General features: G+C 45.6%; 1 protein-coding gene and 1 long non-coding RNA gene across 3 annotated transcripts in view; one reads left to right on the forward strand and one right to left on the reverse strand.

Annotated features, from left to right (window-relative positions):
• The window catches only part of PARM1 (prostate androgen-regulated mucin-like protein 1), a 105,839-nt gene extending 88,470 nt beyond the window's left edge, over positions 1–17,369 (forward strand). For both annotated transcript variants that reach the window (XM_045881001.2, XM_045881003.3), the window contains 2 exons: positions 296–374; positions 13,540–17,369. In XM_045881001.2, coding sequence (XP_045736957.1) covers positions 296–374; positions 13,540–13,624 — 164 coding nt within the window. In that variant the 3' untranslated portion in view covers positions 13,625–17,369. The remainder of the gene's footprint in view (positions 1–295; positions 375–13,539) is intronic.
• Positions 10,160–25,907, reverse strand: LOC135363601 (uncharacterized). The gene is made up of 5 exons (XR_010409427.1): positions 25,775–25,907; positions 23,829–24,157; positions 20,855–21,026; positions 20,576–20,711; positions 10,160–10,259 (listed from the first exon to the last, which is right to left on the reverse strand). It is a non-coding gene; the product is annotated as an uncharacterized LOC135363601 (long non-coding RNA).
• Between the last annotated feature and the right edge of the window lie 1,538 nt (positions 25,908–27,445).

Here is a 27,445-nt window from a genome sequence, read left to right on the forward strand (position 1 = left end):
GGTGGCTCAGTCGTTAAGTGTCTGCCTTCGGCTCAGGTCATGATCCCGGGGTCCTGGGATCGAGTCCCGCATCCGGCTCCTTGCTCAGCAGGGAGTCTGCTTCTCCCCTGCCTGCCGTTCCCCCCTGCTTGTGTTCTCTCTCTCTCTGTGTTAAATAAATAAATAAAATCTTTAAAAAAAAAAAAAAAAAGAAAAGAAAAGATCCTGGGTTTCGTTCTAGCTCTGACTTCTGTGCAGACCGATGGAAGTGAATGCCCTTGCTTCATCTTCTCCCTCTGCCTCTCCTCCCCTGCAGGCAGCATCGCCGCCATTACGGTGACGGTCATTGCCGTGGTGTTGTTGGTGTTTGGAGTCGCAGCGTATCTGAAGATCAGGTGAGACGCACCTTACTCTTCCTTACGGAGAAAAGGGTTCCATTTTGTCAGGCTGTGGGCTGAGAGCTGGTTTGCTGAGGGCTTGTGTCCTGATAAGCACCTGAGCTCTTGGGAATGCTGGTAGGGATGGAGCAATGGCCGTCGTAGCATGCGCTGGACAGGAACCCACGGTGCGGTGTTTGAACCTTGGCAACGCAGAAGAAATAAGCGGGTGTATACGGCATGATGATGGAAGGAGGATGGACCTGCAGTCAGGAGACGGAGGCTGTGGCCCTCTGCCCTTAACTCCCCTCCTCACCCTGAGAAAGCCACATGCCCCCCGAACCTCAGGTTCTTCATCTGGGAGATGGGGTGGAGGCTCAGTGGTTCGTAAATACGAATACCACTGTGTGGATGTGTGCCCAGTCTGTAAGGAGGTTTTCACTGATTCTAAAGCAAAATGTTGAAAATACAAGGAAAGTGTAGTATTTTCGGGGCGCCTGGGTGGCTCAGTCGTTAAGCGTCTGCCTTCGGCTCAGGTGATGTTCTCAGGGTCCTGGGATCGAGTCCCGCCTTGGGCTCCCTATTCAGCAGGGAGCCTGCTTCTCACTCTCCCTCTGCTCCTCCCCTCTGCTTGTGCTCGTTCTGTTTCTCAAATAAATAAAAAATCTTTAAAAAAAAGAAAAAGGAAAAGAAAGTATAGTGTTTTCTATAAAATTAGATTCCCCCCCTGAGATTATGTCCTTATATTTTTGGCTTTAAAATAGCTCATCTTTTATGAAATGAAGGTGATCATGGATGGCAGCTGAGTTTTTACTTGCTTTAGCTAAATAGAAAGTTGCAACAGTCTGTGAGCCCCCAATTTTGTTGTCTACTGCTTCGTGAAATCCCAAAGGCTCAAAAACCACATTACTTACCCTGAGGGTCCTTACAGCTGGAACATGCCTAATGGCAAATGACAGTCTTATTTGCCAGTCTCTGCAGGGCCTCTAACAAGGGACAAAAGGCCATGTGCCACCATGAGCACAGCCACTCTCTGACCTCCTCCCACAGCTGGGGCCATCTTTACGGTAGCTCCGGGCAGACCCTGTCACTCCGTCCCTTAAAAGCCCCCAGTGACGGGGCGCCTGGATGGCTCAGATGGTTAAACGTCTGCCTTCAGCTCAGGTCATGATCCCAGAGTCCTGGGATCAAGTCCCGAATCGGGCTCCCTGCTCAGCGGGAGCCTGCTTCCCCCTCTCCCTCTCTCTCTCTGTCTCTTATGAATAAATAAATAAAATCTTTAAAAAAAAAAAAAAGCCCCCGGTGGCTTCCCCCGTACTTAGAATTATTTTCTTTTTTAAAGATTTTATTTATTTATTTATTTGAGAGAGAGAGAATGAGAGAGAGAGAGAGAGAGAGCACATGAGAGGGGGTAGGGTCAGAAGGAGAAGCAGACTCCCTGCCGAAAGCAGGGAGCCCAATGTTGGACTCGATACCAGGCCTCCAGGATCATGACCTGAGCCGAAGGCAATCACTTAACCAACTGAGCCACCCAGGCGCCCCTGTACTTAGAATTAAATTCTAACCCCCCAGCTTGGCCCTCAAGGTCATTCATGGAGCCTGTCCTACCTCTTCTCACTCATCACTTCTCTCTCTCCATCTGAACCACCGAGTCGCAGTCACACAGGCTTTCTGTCTGATTCTTAGAACGTGCCAGGCTCTTTTTCTCTCCAGGCCCTTGGCTCTTGCCCGACCCTGTCTCTGAAGGCTTTTCTCCTAGCTCTTTCTCATGCAAGGTTTTCACATCACATCCTCCAGAAGACTTCCCTTCCAGTTTGGTGCCTCATTACTTTTGTTCTGGCTACCACCACTGTTTATTATTTTATTCATTGTTTTATATATTTGTTTACTTGTTTATTGTCTCTTTTCCCCACACAAAAAATGCTAAGCTCCATGAGGACCCAGACTTTGTGAGCACAACACTGGGTGCAAAGATGCTCAATAAACTGAATAAGTAAACAACGTGTTTATCATCTCTGCCGCACATTCCCTTTGCTGCCCTCTCTCATCTCTTCTGCTCACCCCAGCCCAAACCAACACCCACCAGGAACCTCTCCCATGCTCTTTCCCTTTTACCTCCCTCCATCTTTTGTTCTAAATTGTGCACCAGCTCAATCTAATGATGGTGTCAAGTCTGAGAATGCCGGGTGATATCACCAGTATCTAAGGTACAAGGAACAGGAAAGCCAGGTTTCAAAGAGAAATTGGAATTAAAGGGCCAGCGTTACCTGTATCTAAAAGCCTTTATGAAAGCATCCTTGTCTCCTTCATTGCTTAAAACATCTCTTTTCCCCACTAAGTCTGTATTTCCTTGACCAAAAATTAATTTTATGAATTATATCTTACTAAATGGTACACTTTTCAGTCCATTTCATTACTAGTTTATCACTGCAGATACGCTGTTTTCATTAGGAGTTAAATTGGCTCTTATGAGCTAGTCTGGAACCCTCATTCCCACTTTGTGTTGGGGTGGGAGGAGGCAAAAGTGGAACTTACGGATAAACTTTAGAATCACTCTGCAGTCACAGTGGTGAGTTTCTGAAGGGCTGGGTCACAAAAAATATGACCTCCACTGAAATGTGGAGTGGAATAGAAATGCTTTCGTCTTGCCACACATTTGCCAAAAATGATCTTTGTCTTGACTCCAGGCAAGAATTCAGGTTTACCATCTCAAACCACTGCCTAATCTACAGGCAGTCTAGAACAGTGGTTAAGAATTCAGACTCCTTGGGGCGCCTGGGTGGCTCAGTCAGTTAAGCATCTTGCCTTCGGCTCAGGTCATGATCTCGGGGTCCTGGGATCGAGCCCTGCATCGGGCTCCCTGCTCAGGGGGGAGTCTGCCTCTCCCCCTGCCTCTCACTTATTCTCTCTCTCTCTCTCTCAAATAAATAAATAAAATCTTAAAAAAAAAAAAAAAAAAAGAATTCAACTCCAGAAACCAGGAGGCCTCAGTTGGAATCCAAGCTCTACCAGTTTTCAGCAGGTTCTAGTGTGACCTGAGCATGTCACAGAGCTTCACTAAACTTCACTTCTCCTTCCTGTGTAAGATGGGGGCCATAATACTTACTTGGTAGCATTGTTGGGAAAATTAATGGACACTGCTTCCCAAGTACATAGCACAGCCATCAGCATCAGCATCATCAAAGAGGTCACCGAGAAGGAAGGGCCCCCAGGAAAACAGTTGCTTGACAGTTACTGAGTGTTAGCTATGTGCCAGGCCCTCCTCTGAGCACTGGGGTCCCACCAGTGATGTGACACAATCCTGCCATCACAGAACATACTGCATTTGGAATATTTTGTTAGCAGGTCATTAAAATCGGTTCTAATGAGTGCTGATTAAAATTGCATAACGTTTTATTTTAAAAATTTAAAGAGTGTTTTCTCTAGGCATTCTCAACACCAGATAAATTCAGTGAATAATTAAGATGAAGTAGTCACTGTTTCTCTCCCCCATATAGGTCCTCCCTCTTAAATGTAGAAAGGCCCCAAGGGGATAAGTTTAAGGTTGTTCTTTTTCTTTGGGACTATAAATTTAAGGATGGATAAAGTGACCAGACCCCTGTTTAGAAACCCCCTAAGGAAAGCCCCTTTCTGCTGCTCTGATAATTATTTTGGCAAAATGATAACATAAGGAGGTTAAGAGCCCTCACGAATATTAAGGCTATGCCAAAACCCTTTCGAGTGTTATTTTGCCAGATTCTTGGAAAGCCCCACTTATCATTCATCAAAAATACATCTGGATCAATTGACAAATATGTGTGTGTGTGTGTGTGTGTGTGGGTGGGTGGGTGGGTGTGCGTGCGCGTGCATGTGTACCTAGGGTTAGGTTTTCCCTTGGCTGCAAGTTTATTGCATTCCTATCATCCCAGACTTCTGAGAACAGTAACATGACAAGAGGCCTGTCTTCTGTGGTCCTTCAGCTCACTTGGCTGGAGCAGCAAGTGACTGAAATCACAACCCAGAAGGGAACCATTTCTGGCCTGCAGCCAGTGGGCTATCAGCCTGGCCCAGCCAGGGTCCCTACAAATGCAAAAGAAGAGTCTGCTTCAAAAGGCAGCCCCACAACCAGGAGAAGAGCATGTCTTGTAAGCTCTGCTAACTGGCTCAGTCGGTTCACCTTTTCCCAAATCCTGATTCCCTCTGAAGGCATCGGCCGCCTCCACCATCTACTTCCACACTCCTATTCTTCCGGGACCTGTGACCCCTAGTTCTGTCACAATATCCCCTGCCTAGAGAACCACCTCCTCCTGTCACTAAGCCACTGTTGGAAGTGACTTATAAACACGAACTGCCCTGAGCCTGCCGGGGCTCTTCTCCATCAGCGACCCCACATTTTCACTGGCAGTGGTGTGGCGGGGAGGGAGGAGAGTGGGCTTTGCGGTCAGGTTTAACACGGACCCTTCTCCTCACTGGTTAGGGGGCCTTGGGCAAATTATAATCTCCCTGATCCTTAATTTCTTCATCTGCAAAAATAGAGTGGATAACACCTCTCAAGGTTGTTTTGAAGATGAAATGGAGTAATGAAGATAGAGCACCTGGTGGTTAAGAACATGTACTCTAAGCAAATTTATTAATCACTGTGATCAGTTTTATAGTTCTATGAGTATAACTATATATAACTGTGTTAGTATTACGGTACTAACTCAGGTTAGGTAATACTAATACCTAACTAATCCTATACCTAATACCGAACTCGGGATCGTTACAAGGATTAAGTTATAATACAGATAAACATTCGGCGCCGGGTGCAAGGTGAGGGCGGAGGAGGGGCTAAAGCCTGTCATCGTAATTGTTGTCACAACAGTACTTACTACCTCGGTGCTCAATTAGATGGTCGCAGCGGACAGTTCCATTCACTAGGCATCGGGGATTCAGAGAGGGGAGGGGGAAGATGACACAGCAGCTCAGGTTTCTAACTATGCCCCGATGGGCAGATGTCCACGTTCCCTTTGATGGTTTCGGTTGTGTTGTCTTCTGCACGCCTGTGAGGCTGCGTCCATGTTATAGGTTCGTAAGCAGAAACTACTTCTGAGCAGTCTTGATTCCAAGGCTTATTTGCAACTTGAAAAGAAAGCAAAAGCCCTGCCTGCCTCTTGCAGAAGGGTGTCTTTAATTCGTGCTGATTGAAGAATGAGGTAAGTCGGTTTTGTTTTTGTTTAAATGGGCTCAAGACTGTTCTGCCAGGAGATAATCCCCTGCGCGGGAGACGGTGTCTGCTATCGCCAGCAATGTGGATGCTGCTATAATTAGGTGTGGGTAACCCAGGGGGAGAACACGGGCTGTTCCCGTCACCAAAATAAATGTGATCTTGATTTATAGACACAACAGGGCCTGGCTCGTAAGGCATTTTGTTAGAAGTCACCTGTTCTGCTTTAAGTCTTCCAGTGATTACATTTTATACAACTGGATGCCTTTTGGTTGGTGGTAGGTTTAACGAGTTAGCCCAGCCAACCATTAAGTCTAAGATCTTTTAGAATTTGTTACTGACGGGCTGACTTTTCAGATCAGCTTTTGGCATTCTGTAGGTCCAGCTGACTTGATTCGCTAGCTCCATGGTTCTGAAACGTTAATGTGCATAAGAATCAATGGGGGAGCTTATTATAAACACAGTTTCCTTTCAGGTGATGACTCGACAATGTTAGCAGCTTCTCCTGAATGTTCTCCTAAACCCAATTTAGTCATGTCCTAACTTATTTTGACAAAAATCCAAAAAAGGGGAAGATGCTTAGAGGTGATACTATACAAAAGCTTCATGAAGGAACTAGGTCTTAAAAGAAATTAAATGAAAATGAAAATGAAAATGAAAATGAAATTCAATTTAGTATCCTGGATTTTATCCGCAGGATGTGTCCATGCCTTATCTAGGCAAAGTTAGGTACTCTTCTCTGCTAAACATTGGAAAAACAGCTTCGATGAGTATTGGACAGCTCATTGTCATGTTCCAACTTAGCATACTTATGCTTAGCAATCAATTTTACCCACTTATAGGCCAATATCAGTCTGTGAAAACATGTGGGATTAGCAAATACCAGTCTATAGAAATGTTTATCATTGAAAAAAATCTGTATTTATATCTGAACTCACTTATGTAACCCATTCATCACTTTTTCCCCTTCAAGTGTCTAGTGCGTTCCTCATGGCCATTGTCCCTGTTCACAGATCTGTCATCATGGGTCTTTAGAAGAAATACATTTCAAGACAGTCCCCCCAAAAAACAAACAAACAAAAAATCACAGTTTCCTGGGTGTGGTCCCCATAGGTTCTGATGCAGTGTGGCAGCTCACAGGTGAGGACAATGCTGCAGGCTGTGAAAACCATACTTTGAGTAACCCTGATCTACCTCTGTCCGCCAACACTCCCAACACACACACTGTAGATACGGTACCCCCAGTGCCGTATCTTGGCTACTTTGGACATGTTGATCCCCCTGCTAGAGGTGTCTTGGCTACTTTGGACATGCTGATCCCCCTGCTAGAGGTGTCTTGGCTACTTTGGACATGCTGATCCCCCTGCTAGAGGTGTTTGGTTCGTCTCTTTTTTTAATCTGGCTAATTCCAAATTGTCTAGTGTGAAAGAGATGCTCTCCGGGAAGCCTCCTCCCCACCATCTCCACGGGGAGCCCCTTACCACAAGCTTCTCCTTTGTATGACTCAGTTCCCTATCCTGGACTCACTGCCTTCTTTGTCAGTCTGCTCCACTAGAAGGATAAAAAGCCCCTCACAATACCATTCATTCCTGGAGGAGTGAATGATTCTGGGTAGCAAAATTTGGGGTACAGCAGCAGTGTTCATTTATTCCAAATAGGGGGAAATGGGGTTTAGAGAAGGGGGAGCTTGTGGGAATCTGTTAAAACCATATACTTTCATTAGTTACCTCATGACTCTGAACTTCTTTACAAATAAACAGGTGTTTCAATATGTGGGCCTCTTCTGTGATGAGTGTCTGCCAGGATGATACTGGCAGATCATTTTAAAATAGAAAACAAACAAATTTCGGGCGCCTGGGTGGCTCAGTTGGTTAAGCAACTGCCTTCGGCTCAGGTCATGATCCTGGAGTCCCTGGATCGAGTCCCGCATCAGGCTCCCTGCTCGGCAGGGAGTCTGCTTCTCCCTCTGACCCTCCCCCCTCTCATGTGCTCTCTCTCATTCTCTCTCTCTCAAATAAATAAAATCTTTAAAAAAAAAAGAAAACAAACAAATTTCATCTACTCCTTCAAAGTAAAGGTGATTATTTATAGATAAATTCAAAAGTAACTGCTCTTTAAAAGAAACCCAGACTGTGGACAGAAGACCTTGAAAATGAATGATTGGAATGTTTCCATCGTTGGGATTTGAGTACAAAGACAGGACTGATAGGTTTCCTAAGTTACGATACTCATTCTGCCACCGACTTGCTACAGTCGCTGTAAATTCACCCCTAATGGTCACAGCTTTCTTAGCCTCAAAACGTCGCTGATCGTGTTCCTTTCCTAGTTTGGACAAATGTGACATGGCTATATAAGATGTCACTATCAAGGGAAGCGGGGTGAAGGGCATATGGGAATTCTTTGTACCATCTTTGCAATTTTTCTATAAATCTAAAATCATTCCCATAATTAAATAATTTACTTTGAAACAATTATAGTTCAGTAGCTATCACACAGATACGTTGTTTGCTACTTCCTCAGAGCCTCTGCGCTTTCTGTTCTCTCTGCATGGTTTACCTCAGGCATCCACGTGGCTCATCCCACACTTCTTTCACCTGTCTGTTCAAATGTCATTTTAGTGAGACTTTTTTCTGATCACCATATTCCTAAGGACAATCCCCACCTCCCATGCGGAACTCCTCATTCCCCTCTGTTGCTCTGCTGTCCTCTACTGCACAGATTACCTTCCGCCATATTATTTTTCATGTCTTATCTGTTGTGCCTGCCCCCACTGGAACGTAAGGTCCCTTAGGACAGGGGTTTTGGGGGCGCCTGGGTGGCTCAATTGGTTAAGCGGCTGCCTTCGGCTCAGGTCATGATCCCGGGGTCCTGGGTTGGAGCCCCACGTCCGGCTCCCTGCTCAGCGGAGAGCCTGCTTCTCCCTCTCCCTCTGCCTGCCACTTTGCCTACTTGTGCTCTCTCTATCTATCTGTCAAATAAATAAATAAAATCTTAAAAAAAAAGAAGGACAGGGGTTTTGGTCCGTTTAGCTCACTGAAGTATCTCCCAGCCCCCGAATAGGGCCTAACAGATTGTAAGGTTTCAGTGTATCTTTAAATGAAAGGAACCAGGCAGGGAAATGACAGAGAAAGCAAGCCACCCAACAGAAACAAAGGAGACCATGGCAACTGTACCAAACTGGCTTCGCAAATGGATGATAAGAGTCTGAAGGCTTAATTACCAGTGACTAATGAGCTGTACATTAGGCTGTGTTTTCCCAGCACTAAGCCATATCTTTTTCATCTTTATGCCCCTCCTTCTTAGCACATAATAAGCGCTCACAATTGAATGGCAAGACTCACTTGACTCGAGAGGAGACAACTTGGGGGGTGTCACAATAAGCAAAGCTGGAGCCTAGAGGGAGATCGGGGCTTGACCCTTGTAAAGGAGAAGACATTTTCTCAAACAAGTGTGTGTCGACACAAGGGAAGTAAGACACTTCATTCATTTTCTTTTCTTTTTTTAAAAAAATTTTATTTATTTGACAGAGAGAGACACAGCGAGAGAGAGAGAGCACAAGCAGGGGGTGTGGGAGAGGGAGAAGCAGGCTTCCCACTGAGCAGGGAGCCCGACGCAGGGCTCGATCCCAGGACCCTGGGATCATGACCTGAGCCGAAGGCAGACGCTTAATGACTGAACCCCCCAGGTGTCCTTCGTTCATTTTCAAAGACATTTGGGTTCCATTAAGTATCGATGCTGCAGTTATCTTAAAATAGGTACCATTGTGCAGTTGTGGGGAAGGCCTCCAACCGCAGATGTCTTCACTTCATGTCCCAGTTGTCACAGGCCATCAGCAATTAGGGACAAGGTGAGTAGGAAGGGCTGCTTCCTGTTAGAGCAAAGCCATTTGAGAAGGAAGCCATGAGGCCAGGGCTTGACACAAATCACTCCCTATTTTGTTCCCCCAGGTTCTGCTTTTAGCTCACGAACCCATACGGTAGCAGCAACATGGGGCTCACAGCACAGAACCATTGATTAACTGTGAACTCTGTGCTGAGGGCTTTCAAGCCACATCATTGCCTCAGAGAAATGCAGAATTCTCTTTCCTCTTGGCAATAATTAAGGTCAAAATGGTGGCTCTGACCCTTTGTACTCTTTAGCAATATTTTCACCCAGCCCCAGTTATATTACGCAGTGAATTGCCCCAGACCGTACGAATCCCTGCTGGTATCGACCAAGCAAACTCTGTCTATGCTATTTATGTGTACCTGACGTGAGCCCGCATCATCAAGTATTTACGAAAGAACCACTGCCTCAAGAGCAACGTGTGAGATGTTCTGAGAATTCAAAGAAAAGTCAGAGGCAGCCTGCCCCCAAGAGGTTTACCATCTATGGGAGCCGCGGTGCAGCGAAGAGGAAATGTAGCTATGTTGGATGGTGCCAGTCTTGACAAAGAAATTGAGTAGACAAAACTGTTCTGATCTGGTGATGATGCCATTCATACCGACTGCTCTTCCAAGGGAAATGAGATGAAGCAGTGTTTCAGAAGAGAGCCGGGAGACCCAGATTTCAGTACCAGCTCTGCCTTTAAGTCATGTGCACACAGGCATCTAGATTCCTCGCGCCCCACTTTCCTTATCTCGAGGGTGAGGTTGTTTGCCCCTCGTGGACTCCACAAGTACCAATCTGAAAACCGCCCCATCACCATCTAAGACGTGCATGATTTAAGAAGTTCTGACCTAGAGAGACAGTTTAAAAGGATCATTAGTTATTCTCCTTTTATAAATTTTTAAATTTTATTTTTATTTTTTTATTATCATGCTCAGTTCGCCAGCATATAGTACATCACTAGTTTTTCATGTAGTGTTCAGTGATTCATTAGTTGCGTGTAACACCCAGTGCTCATTACATCACATGCCCTCCTTAGTGCCCATCACCCTGTCACCCTATCCCCCCACCCACCTCCCTTCTGAAACCCTCAGTTTGTTTCCCGGAGTCCAGAGTCTCTTATTCTCCTCTTAACTCACACACACACACACACACACACGTGTTTATCTTCCTCTCTTTACAGTATGAGAGGATTGATGCAAACCTGGCTTGCATCCCAGCACACCCAGTTCTTCTTGCTTAGGCTCATTAATATATTAAAACAAGCCCTCCAGCTTCAGTACATTCCCAAATAGGGCTTATCTATAGCTTTTGCTTCACTTTCCTCAGTTATTGGTATTGTGCTCAACTCCCTGTACATTCCAACAAGAAGGCAAAGACAAATGAAAGTAAAGATCCCCCCTTTCCTTTCATTTTTCTAGTATTCGTATAGTGAACGTCTCTTATAATACAGCAGATTCAGGTACAGCTCTGATCAAATAGTCTTGGCCGGACAAACTATAAGCAGGAAAACCCAACGACCAAGAAAGTTTTAATCCTCTGACCCCACTCCAGCATAATGCTTTAAAAAAAATGCAAATACTAATATAAGAAACTGGTTTTCTAACTGTGCCCGTAGTGTGGTTGCAGGAGTTCCTGATGGAAGGGAGGCTTGCTTTTCCCTCGGTGCCCTTTTCCACTCTTTGCAGATTGGCCCTGTGCTTGTGTAAGTTTCATTATAATAAAAATTAAAAAGCGGTACCGGCCAACATTTACTGTGCTTTTACTATGTGCTAAGGCTTTTATAGGCATTACCTCATTTAATCCTCCCACCAGCCCTAACACATTTTAAGTTTCTCCAATTTATAGATGGAGAAACGGGGGATTACAAACATATTCGAGGACATACATCTGTTGACCCAACTGATACTTCTTGGGGATAAAATTATATGATAGATAATAAAATGCTGCGAGAAGTTATATTACCATACAAAGGCGAGGCAGGAGTACCCTATCAATAAAGGAACAGGTTTATTAGGTAGCTGTTGGCCAGGCTTGCAATGGTAAGTCATGCTAAAATTTAGGCTCGGCTCCAGTCATACAATCCCCAGGTTTTTACTTGTTCATTCTCTAGCTTCCATTGCTCAACCATCCTGTTGAAGGATTTGCTTGAGGCTGGAGGTGTTAAATGTGGGGGAGGTGTTGGCGATGCGTGGCCAGTGACCTTGTTTACCAAAACTGGCCTCCCCTCTTCCCGGCGATCAGAAGGTCAGTGGTGTATTACCTGTGGTCTCTGTCCTTCTCACACCCATGGAAATAAGTGGGCCTTAAGGGCAAACAAAGCATATTGTGGAACATCCTCAAATGTCCAGGTGCACAGCTGGGCCAGCTGAGCCAGCCCGCAGAAATCTGAGGACTAAGAATCTAAAACCAACTCAGCAAGGGCCTGATGCTTTGCAACAGATCATCTCTTTTCAAGTATCTGGCATATGGGAAGCAAGCTTCAGAAGAACAACAGCAGTTATTTTAACAACAGATAGAAGTGTAACAAATGCTTTTTGTGCCTTTCACACTGTGTTTTCGTTTTGTTCAGGTTTCATATTGAGTTGAGACAATAATTAGGGGGCGTGGGCCCGTTTGTCAGTACTATATCTAGCAGACGTGATCTCCAGTGGTAAGGTGTAATCATTCACACACGAACATGAACCTGAGAGCCATTCTATGTTCATTTTGTGATGTTCTCCTCATCCTGAGAGTACTTTTAGCCATACAATGACTACAGTCCTCTCTGGGAAGCTCCCATCTTGTGAACAGATTGGCTTTTGGGGATTTTTTTTTTTTTCCAATCACTGGTTCTTCCGCAAACATTTATTAAGGACTTACTATGTGCTAGATATTCTTCTAGGCATTGGAGATAGTGCCAAGAACAAACAAAGTCGTCACATCATCCATACTTAGAGTTTAGTCAGGGAAGGTGGCAATCACAAAATAAACAAGTGAATTATATAGTATGTTAGAAGGTGATGAGTACTTTGAGAAAATGAAGCCAGGAATGCTGGGAGTGGGGGGTGGGAGTTGCAAGTTAAACAGAGTTCCTGAGAGAGGCCTCACTGAGAAGGTGACATTCGTGCAAAGACTTGACAGAGGTGAAGGAAGGCGATCTGGAGGCCAGCTGTTCCAAGCTGCGGGAACAGTACATGCAAAGGCCCTGAGGCAAGAGTGTGCCAGCCGTGATGGGGCGGAGCAAGGAGGTGTGGTTGGAGCAGAGGGAACAAGAAGGACTGGAATAGCAGCTGATGTGCTCAGAAAAATAACAGGGGCCAGATCCAGAGGGCTTTGCAAACCATCCTAATGATTTGGCTTTTACTCTGTGAGATAAGGAGCCACTCCATGGTTTTAAACAGAGGAGCGAGAACTATCTGATTTCAGTTTCTTACAGAAATAATACTAATTGTGAGACAGGTTCCCAGAACAACTAGTCAAAGCCTGTTAAACCCAAGTTGCCATTGAACTAAGGATGCTAATCAGACTCTGGGAAGCTCAGAGCACGGGATCTGGACCCAGGAGGTGAGAATCTGACTCATAGCTCACTGGGGTAACTTGGTGCACGTCAGATCAACAGCTCGGAGAGAGAACTTCTCCCTGTCAAAGAAATAAGCAAGCAATACCCGCCCATGGCCTTATTTTGAGGATCAAGTGAAAATGGAACACAGAAACACTGTGTAGGTTGTAAAACACGATATGCAGGTCAGGAGGGGTGGTGGGAGCAACAGTGGTTGTGGTGGCGTCCTTATGATTCCTGGGAAAATTCAGTCCAGGACTGAAGTCAAATGCCAGGAATGCAACCTTCCCTTTGCTATTACTTATTAAGGAGCCATAGGAATGGGTCCTCCTCCTTCTCCAGCACTAGAGGTCAAGTAGAGAGACAAGGACCCAGCTGATCTCAATGGAAGGGGCCAGCTGGGCTCCCACGTGAGCAGTCCTAACTTCCAGGGGTCTGTAGACTGGGGCCTCCAGGGCTGGCAGGTGGAAGAATCGGGTCTCCCCTCCTGCGGGCCCCGGAAGCCTCCCCCGCACAGGCTGCCAGCCATTCGGCTCCCCTCAGGTGGGCAACTTCTCCAGATAACCACAGCTCTCTGCTCCCCCCACCAGGCATTCCTCCTACGGAAGGCTTTTGGATGATCATGACTACGGATCCTGGGGCAACTACAACAATCCTCTGTACGACGACTCCTAACGAAGGAACGTGGCCGGGATGAGGAAGAACTGTTGTTTATTTATAAAGTGCTTTCCCAGTAGAATTAATACAAGTACCTGATATGCATTGAGCGACAATCTCTTAAGCCCTGTTTCATTGGTTTGTTTTGTTTTCCTCCCTCTCCTCTGGCTGCTATAACTTCCCCTTTCTGCAAAAAGAATCATTGTTTAAAGGTGAGTGGAGGCTTCTTTGCAGCTGAAATGGGCCAGCCTGGAGCCGGACCACCGTGGTGGAAGCTTCCGTACCCGCTGCAGGATCCACCTTAAGAGGGACTGAGGGCCAGGGATCCAGTCGTTCCGTCGGGGGCTACTTTTAGGGGAACTTTTTGTTGGTGGTATTTCTCAAACTTTTTAGTTAGGAAATTACATTCAGTCTCAATGAGGGGAAAGGAAATGAGTACTGGGAGGACTTCCCCTTCAGGTGAGGGCGCAGGGGCTGCTCCGATTCCTTTTTAATCTCTGTTTGTATCTGCCAGGATGCCTGCTTGGCTCTGCGAGCGGGATCCCGGCTTCTTAACTGCCCAGTTAGTGGAAGAGAAAACCGGAAGGCACCCCGGGGAGGCCAGGAGGCCGAGGGACAGCTAGCATGTTGCTGTCAGATCGCAGCATGCCCTCTACCTGTTCTCCCCTCCAGGCTGCCCATCTCTGCTCTGCTCGGGATGCCCGTTCTGGTCAGCTGCAGCCGGCTGGCATCGGCCCCGGGGCTCTCCGCAGGAGAAGGCTGGGAGAGGAGTTTAGTTAGAGAAGAGAAAGGGGGAGGCGTGGGAGGGAGCGAGCGCTGGGGCAGTGGAGGAGGCTGGGAAGGGAGGGCACGGAGGTCCACCTGGGGGAAACGAGGAATCAGCCCCCAATAACTAACAGAGATATCCACTGCTCTGAGGAACCTCTAGAAAGAATCCTTGCTTTATACCCACAAAACAGCTAGCTCACTGCCTTACTGTCTGTTGGATAATGGCTGTAGACTGTTTTGTAAAAAACTGTGAAGGCATTAGTCTATCTGCGGTTGCTCAGTGAGGCATTTCCATAGGAAACAGACACCACGATTAATCCATTTATTCTTCCTGTTCACTTACCTTACTAATTCTGCCCTCTAATTAACGAACACCCCCAGGTACATGGTCTTCAAATCCTCGATCTCGAATTTTGAAAAAGAACTGATATTGTTTGCAGATGGCCATTTACTGCAGTGGGTATCAACCGGCAGACAATTTTGCTCCCCAACGTTAGCCATTTAAAAATGTCTCGTGTCATTTTTGAGTGTCACAACCTGGGGGTGCCACTAGTAGATAGAGGCCACGGACGCGCTGAACATCCTACAATGCACAAGACAGCCCACTACAACAAAGAATTGCCTGGCCCAAAATGTCGGTAGTGCTCAGTTTAAGAAACCCTGGTTTCTTGAAATGCCCCTTGTGACAAAACAAGACACTCCCAGCTTAGTAACATTTTTTATTTTTACCTAAATGAAATGATTTGTTAAATTGTTACCTAAGAAGTATTCAGTTTGTTGGCTGATGGGTTGTTTTGGCATGTGTGGTTGCCTTTTTATTTCTGTGTGTTCTCTAGATAGCTTTATTTCGTAGCTAGAACTCTATCCTCCCGAAACACCTGATGTTAGTAACGGGCATCTTGTGTCCTGATTGGAGTAGGAAACTTCACGGATTAGGAAGCATCCATTGGGTCCTGATTCGGAATACATTCTCTTGTCCTACAGTGTCCTAAAGAACTTGAAACTGGATCAATTTTTATTTCTAAACTTGGACTTGCTGCCATGGCTGTTCTCAGAAATGTGACCCTCAGCTCAACCTATCACTCGCTGTGGTCCAGCAAAGTACTGACATGAAGACCACTGTTGCCATGCTGTTCGGAGATGCTAGGACCTGTGCTGTTCTCCACAGCCTGCCTTCCCACACTCTGAAATTATTCCTAAACTCCTTACGTATCAAAGGAGAATGAGCAAGCCCCAGAGGTACTTTACAACAGGACCAGGTAATGAGAAGTAGGCTGTCAGGAAATCTGATTAGCTCTGATTATTAAAAAACAAACAGACAAACAAAATGGACATTCTCAGAAAAATGGCCAGGGATGACCCATGTTGCCCCCTCCGGCTGTGCCGGGCCTGATTAATTGTCTCTCTTCCCTATCCTCCCCCCTTTATACAGCCTGTAGGCCTTCAGTTTAGCAAAGGAGAATTCAACAAAAACAGGACATCCCTTTATTTTCTCCCTTGGCCACAAACATTTTGACAAAATGTCCATGAAACAGCTAGCTTTAGAGCGTTGCTCTCCTGGATGCTGCTCCTATTATGACCACAGACTCAGTAAGCATCTTCCCTTACCAGAGTCTTCTGTTGTGCAAGAGCACCTGATGGGTTTGTTGCTCCTATTAACTTCCACATCCTTATGGCAAAGAGAGGGATCTGGGCCTAAAGCAGATGTATTCAGCAAGGTGACAGCTTCCCATAAAAAAACTCTAACCCTCCTTGTCATGGCAGTATAAAATACCTCCAGGGTGAACCTTATTTTGCCAAGTACTTTTTTTCTGAGTTGGCCAAAGAATTTGAACTGTATTCAACACATGTTGCTTGAAACACATACACCCCCCTGAAATACATGCTGATAATTGATGTCAGGGAGATATTCTGTCCAGGTCTGCGCAAGGGAAATTGCTCCAGTGGATCTAAAAAACAACCACGTTCATCCAGGAATAGGACTAGTCATAAAGTGATAGACTGTCAGAGCAGGAAGGAGGCAAGCAGCCTCTTCTAGACCGTACATTGCAAATGATGAAGAGTGGGATTCAACTTTGTTTTCTTTTCTCTTGGCCCCAGTGAAGTCTCCTGCCCTCCCTGGATGCCTGTCTTCATTTCTTAAATGAGGGTGATGCTTTCATATTGACCTCACCCCATGCTACCTCACAAATGTGTTGTGAGGATTCATGAAACGATGTCTACAGTGTTTTCAGTTTCTGGAGAGAAATATTTATAGACATCTTAAGTATTACATAGGTATATAAGTGATCTCAGTTTCAGTTTCCTGTTTGTAGTTATACTGGTGTGTTGTTCTGACTTAAATCTATAAAACAACAGCTGTATCTTGGCCACATCAGGCAGCTGTCCCAGCTCTGAGCTACCCCCCAGTGCATCTGACTGCAGGGTGAACCATGCCTGGGACCAGGAGAATGGTTTCCATCTCCAAATGAAAAGATGTCCCAGGACCTAGGTCTCACAGACTATTGAGTTAGGATCCAGAAGGTTAGGGTAATATAGGAAGGATACCTGAGCACTGATAGCAGTAGGCCTCTGGCCTTCACCATCCTGAAGTCTTCTGAGTTCTTTGTGGAGTTGATTTTGGTTTGATGTCATCCGTTTGCCCTTCATCTTGCTTGCAAGGGTGCACGGTTCAATCCCTCACGTATGGGAAATGAATTTTGCAACTGCGCCGTGTTGATTTGCACGTTGGATTCACCCTCTTTGCCTTTAACCTCTTTTTGGCAAACGAATGTACCATTTCAACTTTGATTTTAAAAGTGCTAGTTGGTACTGCTAAGAGTGGTAACCGAGAGACCAACGCCACATTGCTTTCTCGGGGTGAGTTAGCCAACATCATCTAACGATGGAAAGATGTGCAACTTCTTTGATATTTGATGTCATTGTATCTACATTTGTTGTAAGACATATTGCATACTAATTATATCGATTAAAGTTGTTAAAAGCTTGCACCTGACAGTGGTGACTCACATTTTGATATGTTTTGTTATTCAGGACATTCAGTTGATATGCTCCTATTAAGTACCCTTGATTTGTTCTTAAAGAAAATCTATCCCCCATCAATAAATAATATTTTCTGCACAGCGGGAAGGTCTCTCTGATCTCGAAACAGAATTGAAGGGTGTCAGAAATGAAGAAACTTTCCAAGCCGTCATTTTGCTCTTAACAATACATCATGTCTTCTAAAATAATTGTAAAAATAAACACTTTGATTCAATAAGTAGGCAGGGGTACAAAACCAAGTCATATTAAGGCATATCGGCATTAGTAGTACATCTGATACCTGCTTGTTTCATTCTCCTTCAAAAAAATTAAGTTCATCATACCCATCCTGACAGTTAAAATAGCAAGCAATTTCAATCATTCGGAACATAATATCAACCCTCGGGAGCTAACCAAAGATTATTCTGATTCAGAAGAAAAGAGCAACGATAAAACCCATGCATTTTGCAACACAGGGGAGGAATGGAAGCACCTGCAAGCTAGAGCGAGGTGATATGATGATTTGAAAACTTGAGGTCAGATTTAGTAAGTTTAGGTGCCTGATGTCCAGTGACACAGCATGGAGGATTGACTGGAAAGAGTCAAGAGGAAGAAAGAGGACCAGACGTGAAACAGACCCTTTCCTGATGATGACCCAGTCATCTCTGGAGGCCCTCCAAGGGCACAGAGGCAAGTAGCAACTCCATTATTCCAAGCTTGCCTGAACACAATCGGTTAGAAAGCACTTCGAATGTGCATGGAAAGAAAAGGCCTAATGATAATGTGTAGGGTTTACCTATTACGAATTATTGGGTCCAAAACAATATATTTTCCTACCCTGTAGCTTTTCCAAGTCAGATCATAGTATGTTTCAAGGATTTAGTAACCTCGCCACCATCTTTTACTCTCCTAAAGGTCGGCAGTACTCACCAATCGCTGGCTATATTTTGATTTTTGTCAGAAAGCGTCGAGATTGAAAAGTACTGAACAGATTGGAGGACAAAGCCTGTGAGAGGTATGCTCTCTCCTCTGAAAGGATCTAAACTTTGGCAAGTACAGAATGGGCTCCATTTACTGCACTAAAGCAGCATTAATTAGTTTGACTCAAGAAATGCATTGCGTTTCTATTTTAAGCAAGATACTGAATATTTACTATAAAACAGGAGGAATATAGTATCCAGTAGGAACTTTGGGTGCCTGCGGGCATTGCCTGATGCCATCCTGCATCAACGTCGTGGTCACTACACTCTCTCCGTGTTACAGGTAGGGAAACTGAGGTTCCACGATACGAAACGCACTCCGGCGCGTACTGAATCCTCCTATGGACTCCGTATCGAATAAGATGGGCCCTGCTCGCCACATATTTACAGCCGAGTCAGCGGCAGAGGTGGCATTCCAAGCAGGTCTGTCTGTCACCAAAGCCCTGGGTTATTTTCCACTCGAGGGACTGGTTTCTGGTCTAAGTATAACCCAGTGCTCACACCTTCTACTAAAATGGGATCTTCCACCTCTTGCCAAGTCTCCCCTCAGCTATTTTAGGTGATCTCAAGGGGGTCTGGCATGCGGCCCAGAGCAAGCCCGGTCGGCTCCCAGGCACATGTCCCCTGCCAGGTACTGTTACCTTCCTGCCAGTTCACGTGGCCCTGCTGGGCTCTGTTCTCTGCCAAGGAAGAGGCTGCCTCCACCTCCCCCACTCTGTTAGAGCACCAGCACAGGCCCCCCTGCCTCCCCGGGTTGAGTGAAAACCTCTCCTAGCTTCCACCTGCAGCCTCCCCGCTCCCCGTAGGAGACCGGTGTGAGCCCCCAGCAGCCTGGACTAGAGATTCTGTCCTCGGAATCTCTTCCCCTCTTGCCCTAAGGTTCCATTATTTCAAGAACGTGTCTTTCCTTGGTATCCTAACAATAATGATAGCTTATTCTCAGCTAACACTATGAGCCAGATCCCGTTCCGAGCACTTTACCTGGATTAACATCCCTAGGAGGTAGATACTATTAATGCAGTATCCCCACTGTACAGATGAAAAAACTAAGGGCTGAGGGTGTAGAGACTTGCCCAAGGTCACGCAGCTCCTAAGTGCTGGGGCAGAATTCAAGTGCCAGCAGTCAGACTCGAGAGCCTGTGCTCTCCATCACCTCCACAGAGCCCCCACTCGGTGCCAGGGGTTCCTGCACATCCGCTCAGCCCGCCGTCAGACAGGCTCGTCTGTGTCTGAACTCCGTGTGGCCACGGCTGGGCACCGAGCGCAGAAGCGAGCTCCCTCCCTGAAGGAAGGCTTCTGGCCTGGCCGACTCTGTGCTGCTTCTGTCTAGATTCTGGCGCTTCCAGACAAGGTCGCCCACCCGACAGCCCCCAGCTCGACAGCAGGCAACTCCAGGCTGACCCGTCCCTTGTCACCAGACCCACACAGTAGCTGTGGTGAGAGTGCAGAACACTCTCAGGTTCTCCCACTAGCCACGCCTGCCTTGGCACGGGGACAGAATTCACTGCAACCAACACTGCTGGGCAAAGTGCTGAAAAGTTCTAGCCCGTCAGAAGCCAGGGGTTGTCAGGTGGTGTGAGAGACAAATGCCTGCCCCCGCACCACCACACTGAGGCCTGCAACCGGCATCCATCAGGGAAAACCAAAAAACACTTCTCCGTGTATTTCTGGAATATATATTAAAAGCTTAATACAAAGCAAAGGATTTCACGTAGAAACCAGAGTCTCACATGGACTTTTTGAGAGCGGGAAGAGAGGTGGGTAGGGGAACCAGAGCAGGTAACTGCTGAAATTCTTGGGTGTCTGGGAAGCTGCCACCAGCAGTGAGGTGGGGCTGGGGAGTGGTGGGGTCCTCAAGAGCTCACTGGGGGCCACAGCTGCCCCCACACCTGCCTGCAATGGTTTTGGGGGAATGGCTTTCCCTGTTTTCCATCTTTCCTATATCACTGGAGAACTTCCCATGGGCCAGCTCCAGCCCATGGGAAGGGAAAGGGAATTGGAAGAAATGCAATTTCTGGCTTCCCCCCTGGTTTGCCAAGGAGACCTTAGGCAACGTGGGAAGGATGCTGAGCAGCAAATAAGTGAGCACAGTCCACCCTCACTCCTCCAAGGTTAGAACTTCCCCAAAAGGAAAATAAACAACATCATTTTATCCCTAAGGTGATGCAACTGTCCCTTACACAACTGAGGGTACACTCACCTGCCCCCTAAAAAGAAAGACAAAGACACGGAATATGCCATGTGTGGCTTCAGCTCTGGGAACATTCACTCCTAGTCCAGATGCAATCTTCCTTTGATATCCAGCAACTTAAATGCCCAATTATAGGGTTCACCACCTTATATTGGATAAAGGTGGGGGGATGAAGAAAGAGAGAAGAGGAACTGATGAATACAAATGCCTATATATATATATATATATATATATATATATATATACGCATATATGTATCAAATTGAGGAAGAGAATATGCATAATTACAAAAAGACTTCCTTTCTGCAACTGATCAGGAGACAGCATTGGTATTGAGAATTTCCTTCTTCTGCTAGCCTGTGCATTTTCCTTTGTCCTCAGCCACATCTCATCTGGACATGGTTCTTTACGTGGCAGGGTGACTCAGACCTTCTGCCGAAATGTGAGGAAAGCTTGGGGCCTGGAAAAGCAAAGAGAGCTACTGAACTGGATACCACAAATAAATGAACATGAGAGAGAGATGCCCACATGGTACCTAAGTGCCAAATACTCTCCCTTCCCTACTTCCATTGCTCTTTCCTCTCTCCGTTCCCATCCCTCCAGCCCACCTCATCCACCCCCACTAAACAGAAGAAGAAAAAAAGTAGGGTAGAGAAGAGGTTCAAAATCATTCTCAGCACTTAGCTTGCTGCATGCAGAGCCCTGGGTCATTCCACACCCCCATCCACCCACCAACTCCCCCAGCTCCTCATCTCTGCTTGGGATCTTCTGAAGACAACGGTGCGTTCTTCAGAAAGCCAGAACTTGATAAAAGACCTGCTCAGGAGTGTGGGGGGCAGTAAGAGCAAAGGTTTCCTTGCATTCATTCACTTTCAACATAGAAGTCCCATGGGCCATTCCACATCCTCCCAACTCCCCCATTCCTCTCCTCCCGTGAGGAAGTGCCTGGCTGTAGATGGTCTTGCTGAGCCATGATTACAAGCTCTGGGGCTGATATGCAATGAATCGAAATACATTTAACTTACAGGATGAGTAAGCCCCAGTGGCAATTAATCTCAAATCCTGAGGCCCGGGGGCTGCTTGAGGGACTGTGCTCTCTCCTTCTGAACAGCCATTTCTGGAAAGCAGCCAAGCTCACTAAGCAGCCCTAATCATGGGGGCACAGCCTTGAAGCATTTGCCTGGCCCCTGCCAAGGGCACCCAGCAATACCTGGCTGCTGGACTCTTCTCCTCCAGAGTGGAGAGGCCGGATTCTACGTCTGTCTCCCATAGGCCGGTTTCAGTGCCCCCCATGAGTTCAGGTAAACTAACTCACTCCTCGGGGACCAACATCCTGAGCTATCCAGGGAGCTGACAGGTGGCTCTTCAGCTAAAAAAAGGCAAACCATTCGGGGTGCCCGGGTGGCACAGTAGGTTAAGCATCTGTCTTCAGCTCAGGTCATGATCCCGGGGTCCTGGGGTGGATCCCAGGCTCCTTGCTCTGCGGGGAGCCTGCTTCTCCCTCTGCCTGCCGCTCCCCCTGCTTTTGCTCTCTCTCTCTCTCTCTCATAAGTAAATAAGCAAACAAACAAATAATATCTTTAAAAAAAAAAAAAGGCAAATCATTCTTTCCTAGCCTCCATAATTTCCTGCAAACTGAGGCAGCTGGTTCCCTGGAGAGTAACAGGCTCTCAATCCAAGCATAGTCAAAACCATGGACAAAGGCTAGAGATTCTGCTTTGCATCCTTCCCCTCTCAGTGCCTTCTCTATGCTTAGGACACTAGCTGTAAGAAGGGAGCGGGGCAGTGGGAAACCCAGGCTGCTACCTGACAGAGGCATTATGGGACTAGGGGCCAACTGGGAAGCACTTGTTCATGGACAGCCTCACTGTTTGCTCGATTAAAGGCCCCATGGATTCCACTAAGGAGCAGACTGTGGTGGAATGGTAGCACTGAAAGCAAAAATTTCATTCATTCATTTATTTACCATTCAACAAACAGTCTTCATTTATACATTCTAGATGTATAAACAAGTGAAACAAAACATGATCCCTAAGATAATATTCATCTTCAAAATGCTTTCAGTCTACAAATAAAACAGGCTAAAACTAAGACTGGGACTCGGCACAGAGTGATGGGTACCTTGGTAATGTGCAGGGGACACTGGAAGCATGGAAGAGGATGTAGTAAAAAGATCGGAAAGTGTCCTGACAAGTTTAGTTTCATTTTCTTTATTCCCAGATGTCTCTCTGATCCTCATTCCACCACCATCTGCCTAATCCATTCCCTGGATCTGAACTTGCCCTCTGGGCTATTCCTTTGAAGATCCATCCTTTGCCATCAGTCCCAGATTTTCTCTTAGAAATTTACTTTGTTCCTCCTAACTGACATTTGAGCCAAGGGTACTGGCTTCTGCCCACACTGGTCACACCCAGATCAGCCCTTGCTTCCAGTGTTTGTCGTGGCCCAGGGATGCCTCGGCTGGAACTTGATATTGTGTCTCTCACTACAGAAAGAAAGCAGGGGAGTGAGGAGGGGGCACGGAGAGAGAATATCATCCTCTCCTCATCTTGCCACATTTCCTATGGTCATAATTCCCTAAGGATCACCAGGGCGTTTAACTGGTTTTCCTGACTATGTCCTCTGATGGAAGAGAGAAGAAGGAGAGAAGGGAAATGACATTTGTTGAATGCCTGTGATGTGCCTACACCATTTGGAAGATTGTTAGGTCTTTTTAGAGACCAGAAAACTGAGGCTCGGGAAGGTTAGGAGCCTCAGAATTGTTACAGAGCTAGTAAGAGGTGAAGTCTTGATCTCAATGTTGGACCTTCTTACTCCAAAGCCCATGTTCTATCTAGAATGATGATGCTTCTCAAACTTTAATGTGCATGTAACTCATTGGGAATCTCATTAAAACACGGCTTCTGATTCAGAGGTAGAGGATGAGGGGTGAACATCCGCATTTGTAATAAACTCCCGGCTGGTGCTGATGCCAGGGGTTCCCCATTGCCCCCTGATTTTGAGCAGTAAGTCTCATAATCCCAGGTAACCCCCAAGGGCCTGCCAGCGGGCCCTTCTCAATAGGGCTGATAACACCACCTCTTACCCACGGGCAGCGAAGCGTGGCAGCATCTTTTGGTTTTGGTTCTTAGTTGTTGCTATGACTGGTGGAGTTATGAGCATTTCATATCTGGGAGTCGAGGATGCCACAGATCCTTCAGTGTATGCAATAATCCAGGGTTGATTTTCTTGGGACAGTCGTACACAGCATAGATTGTCTCACCTAAAATTCTCAAAGCATCTTCATCAAGGAACCCTGAGCAGCAGCTGGTGGGGGGCAGTGGAGGGCGCACACTACTGTCATATGCGATCCCTCTGGCTGCCTTATCCTGTTCTCCGCGGTTGGAAGCATCAGCTCCGCGCCCCAGTTGCTCTGCTCCGCACCGTCTTCACCAAGGGCCGCTCTAGAGCGTATCACTGCACATGCGCGTGCGGGTGGATGCCTTGCTTCCTGGGACTCCAGCGTTTCGGCAGAAAAGATGGTCCAAGGGGGCCGCATCCGAGAGAGGTATGTTCACATATTTCTTGGCACCCCCCAAGGGCACAGGGATGCTGCTATGACACAAACGTGGACATTTTAGGAAAGCATGTTGGCTGGCTGATAAATTCATATTTTGCATTCCATGACAATTTCAGAAGGTATTTCTTGAGAAGGTGGGAGAGGAGCTGACATCTACTAAGCCTCTGCTATGTGCCAGGAACTGGACAGACGCTTTACGAGTATTATTTCACTGCAGCTGTGGCATGGAATAGATATTACAAACTCAGACTCTGGAGCTCGAGTGTCTGGGTTTGAATCTCACCTCAGCTACTTACCAGTTGTGTTACCTTGAAAACAATATTTAATCTCTCATTCCCTCAGTTACTTCATCTGTAAAATGAGGATCAGAATGGTATCTGCCTCATTAGCCTTTTACAAAAGTTAGATGAATTAATACCTGAAGAGCACAAAGCATAGATTAAAGACATAAAAGCATATGCTCGCTAAACAGAATCACCATATAAGTTATTTTTACAGATTTTACAGATGGGGAAACTGAGATACTCAAGATCACATAGCTACAATGTGGTACAAGCTGTCTGATCAATCATAATAAAAACTATTATTCACTGAGGGGTGCCTGGGTGGCTCAGTCAGTTAAGCGTCTGACCTTTGGTTTCCACTCAGGTCATGATTTCATGATTTCAGGGTTGTGAGATTGAGCCCCACATGGGGCTACACGCTGAGCGTGGAGCCTGCTTAAGATTCTCTTTCTCTCTTTCTCCCTCTGCCCCTCCCCCACTGCTTATGTGCTCTCTCTTTTTCTCTAAAAACTAAAAATAAAAGATAAAATAAAAAAATAAAATGCCAAATACTAATCATAAAAAGAAAAACCTCTTGCTTTAGATACACACTTTGACAAACATATATTTAAAATCCAAAACCAGGGGCGCCTGGGTGGCTCAGTCATTAAGCATCTGCCTTCGGCTCAGGTCATGATCCCAAGGTCCTGGGATCGAGCCCCACATTGGGCTCCCTGCTTGGCGGGAAGCCTGCTTCTCCCTCTCCCACTCCCCCTACTTGTGTTCCCTCTCTCGCTGTGTCTCTCTCTGTCAAATAAATAAAATCTTTAAAAAATAAAAATAAATAAATAAATAAAATATAAAACCAGGGGTGCCTGGGTGTCTCAGTCATTAAGCGTCTGCCTTCGGCTCAGGTCATGATCCCAGGGTCCTGGGATCGAGCCCCGCATCAGGCTCCCTGCTTGGCGGGAAGCCTGCTTCTCCTTCTCCCACTCCCCCTGCTTGTGTTCCTGCTCTCACTATCTCTCTGTCAAATAAATAAATAAAATCTTTAAAAAAATAAAAATAAATAAAATAAAATATAAAACCAAATACATAGTATAAATCTATATTTAAAAATATCTGGGTAAAAAAACCCAGAAAATATCTGGGTGTGGGCATAAGCTAACTCTTTGGTTCCTGAAAATTTGAGTCAAGCAAAATGTACATGAAGGGTCCTCCTTTCCTGGTAGGTTTCTTTATAATCAGAATCAACAGTTGTCATTGCTCTAGGGACCCTGCAAATGTTCACTATTTGGTTCACCTCAGGCAAAATTTTCCACTGATGAGTTATTGAGCATAAATGGTCAATTCTCAGGGAGGAATTTCAAAGGTAACTTCTCTCACCTTCTAATCTCCTGTTCCCTTTTCAAAAACATGAAACACAGATCTTAACAGCAGCCTTCATCTTCAAAGACATCAGCCAACTTCTCCAGAGAAGCCTTCCATGTCTTTGGATCAGCCCCTTCAGCTTCCCCTGAAATCTGAAATTTACCAGCCAGTTATCATCTTCCTGAATAATTAAACCATTCCTTACAGCATTTATTATCTTTTCTCGATGGTTTCCCGAGTTGTGTCCATAGAGTTTTAAAAAGTGACAACCAATACCTATTAATAAGCTAAGAATTTATAGCTTAGTTGAGGAGCATGCTCTTTAGCCAATCAGGAATTCACATCATCCAATGCTTTTTTTCACCTTTCAAATCAGCACACCACATTGTCAACACTAATTATTTGAATTGACTGAAGTCTATTCTAAAAGTACATCAGCTTCAGCTGTTAGGTACTCATAAACACAAAGCCTGTTCGATATGGTTAAAGTGTTACTTATGATAAGCCTATAAAGATTGTACTTCTCAAGTTAAGCCATCCCAAGTCAGGTGGTGTCTGTTTCCAAATATTCCATTAAGTACATGGGCTGTCTTTGCTCAAAATGGGAATTCTGGTCTGTTAACTAATCCTACTAACATTGCCTCTCTCTGAGCTGGAAAAAGATGAGTTATTTTTGGCAGTAGGTAATTCCTTGTCCCAGAGACAAAGTTCTTTGCATAATCAAGCTTTTAAATGTCAGTAGCAGTTTGGAGTGTTATTAAAGTATTTCTGGCTTCTGAAAAGGTTTCCAAATATCCTTCAATGTGTTTAATCTTTCCTAATGAAGTCAGATAAAAGCTGAAGTTTTTGTCAGTCTGAAGTGGATCCCAGTACACGGCCATGGATGCTGAGTGCTCTGTCTGCACATTTTGTCCTGAAATATGTTTCCCTGCATCCAGAGAAAATAGCCCAGCCTTGGAAAATTTGAAGTCACAAGCTGGAAAAGCTTAAACAAACAGAAGTCATGAAGTATGTTTACGGTCCTCTAATAAAATACCTATTTATATTTAGCCTGTTTCCAACCCATTTTTATTAATTGGCCCTTCTAGGAATTTGGGAGATTGAAGGGCAGCCTAGTGTCTTATTTGATGGTAAACAAGACCAGCATACTTCAAAATCTTCTGCTGTGTGACATGTAAATAAAGGAGGAAAGGCAAAAAGAAATGGCCATTGGTCTGGATGACATGTAAAGACCGGGTCCAACAATATTTGTGTCTCAAACATTTTAAGATTATTTTTAACCTTGCTAGTAGTTTTTGAAATTCCAAATAAAACTAGTGCACCATTTTGCATTGTAAATTTAGAACACAAAAACTGAATCCCCAACTTTAAAAACCCAAGGTATCCAATAGCAGAAATTCTGGGATGAAACTATTATATCATATATTTCTAGTGGGATATAATTTGGAGCAAACCTTCTATCACAGGTCATAAACCCAAAAATCATGCTCCAAGATAGAGATTCATGTGCAAGAGATTCCTTGGGAATGATTTACATAGAGACCAACACCTGAGAGGGAAAGCAGGAAGCAGGAGTGGGCAGAGAGGGTGAACTGGGACTCTAATACCATTGCAGCAAAGGTCTCGGTCAATCCTAAAGGGAGCTCTGGGGCTGAAATGATCCCACAGAGTTGTCTCAAACTGGGG

The sequence above is a fragment of the Mirounga angustirostris genome, unplaced genomic scaffold (genome assembly GCF_029215605.1).
Source record: "Mirounga angustirostris isolate CCGP_5_RB_7025 unplaced genomic scaffold, mMirAng1.0.hap1 SCAF_2, whole genome shotgun sequence".
In the NCBI taxonomy this organism is placed as follows: Eukaryota; Metazoa; Chordata; class Mammalia; order Carnivora; family Phocidae; genus Mirounga; species Mirounga angustirostris.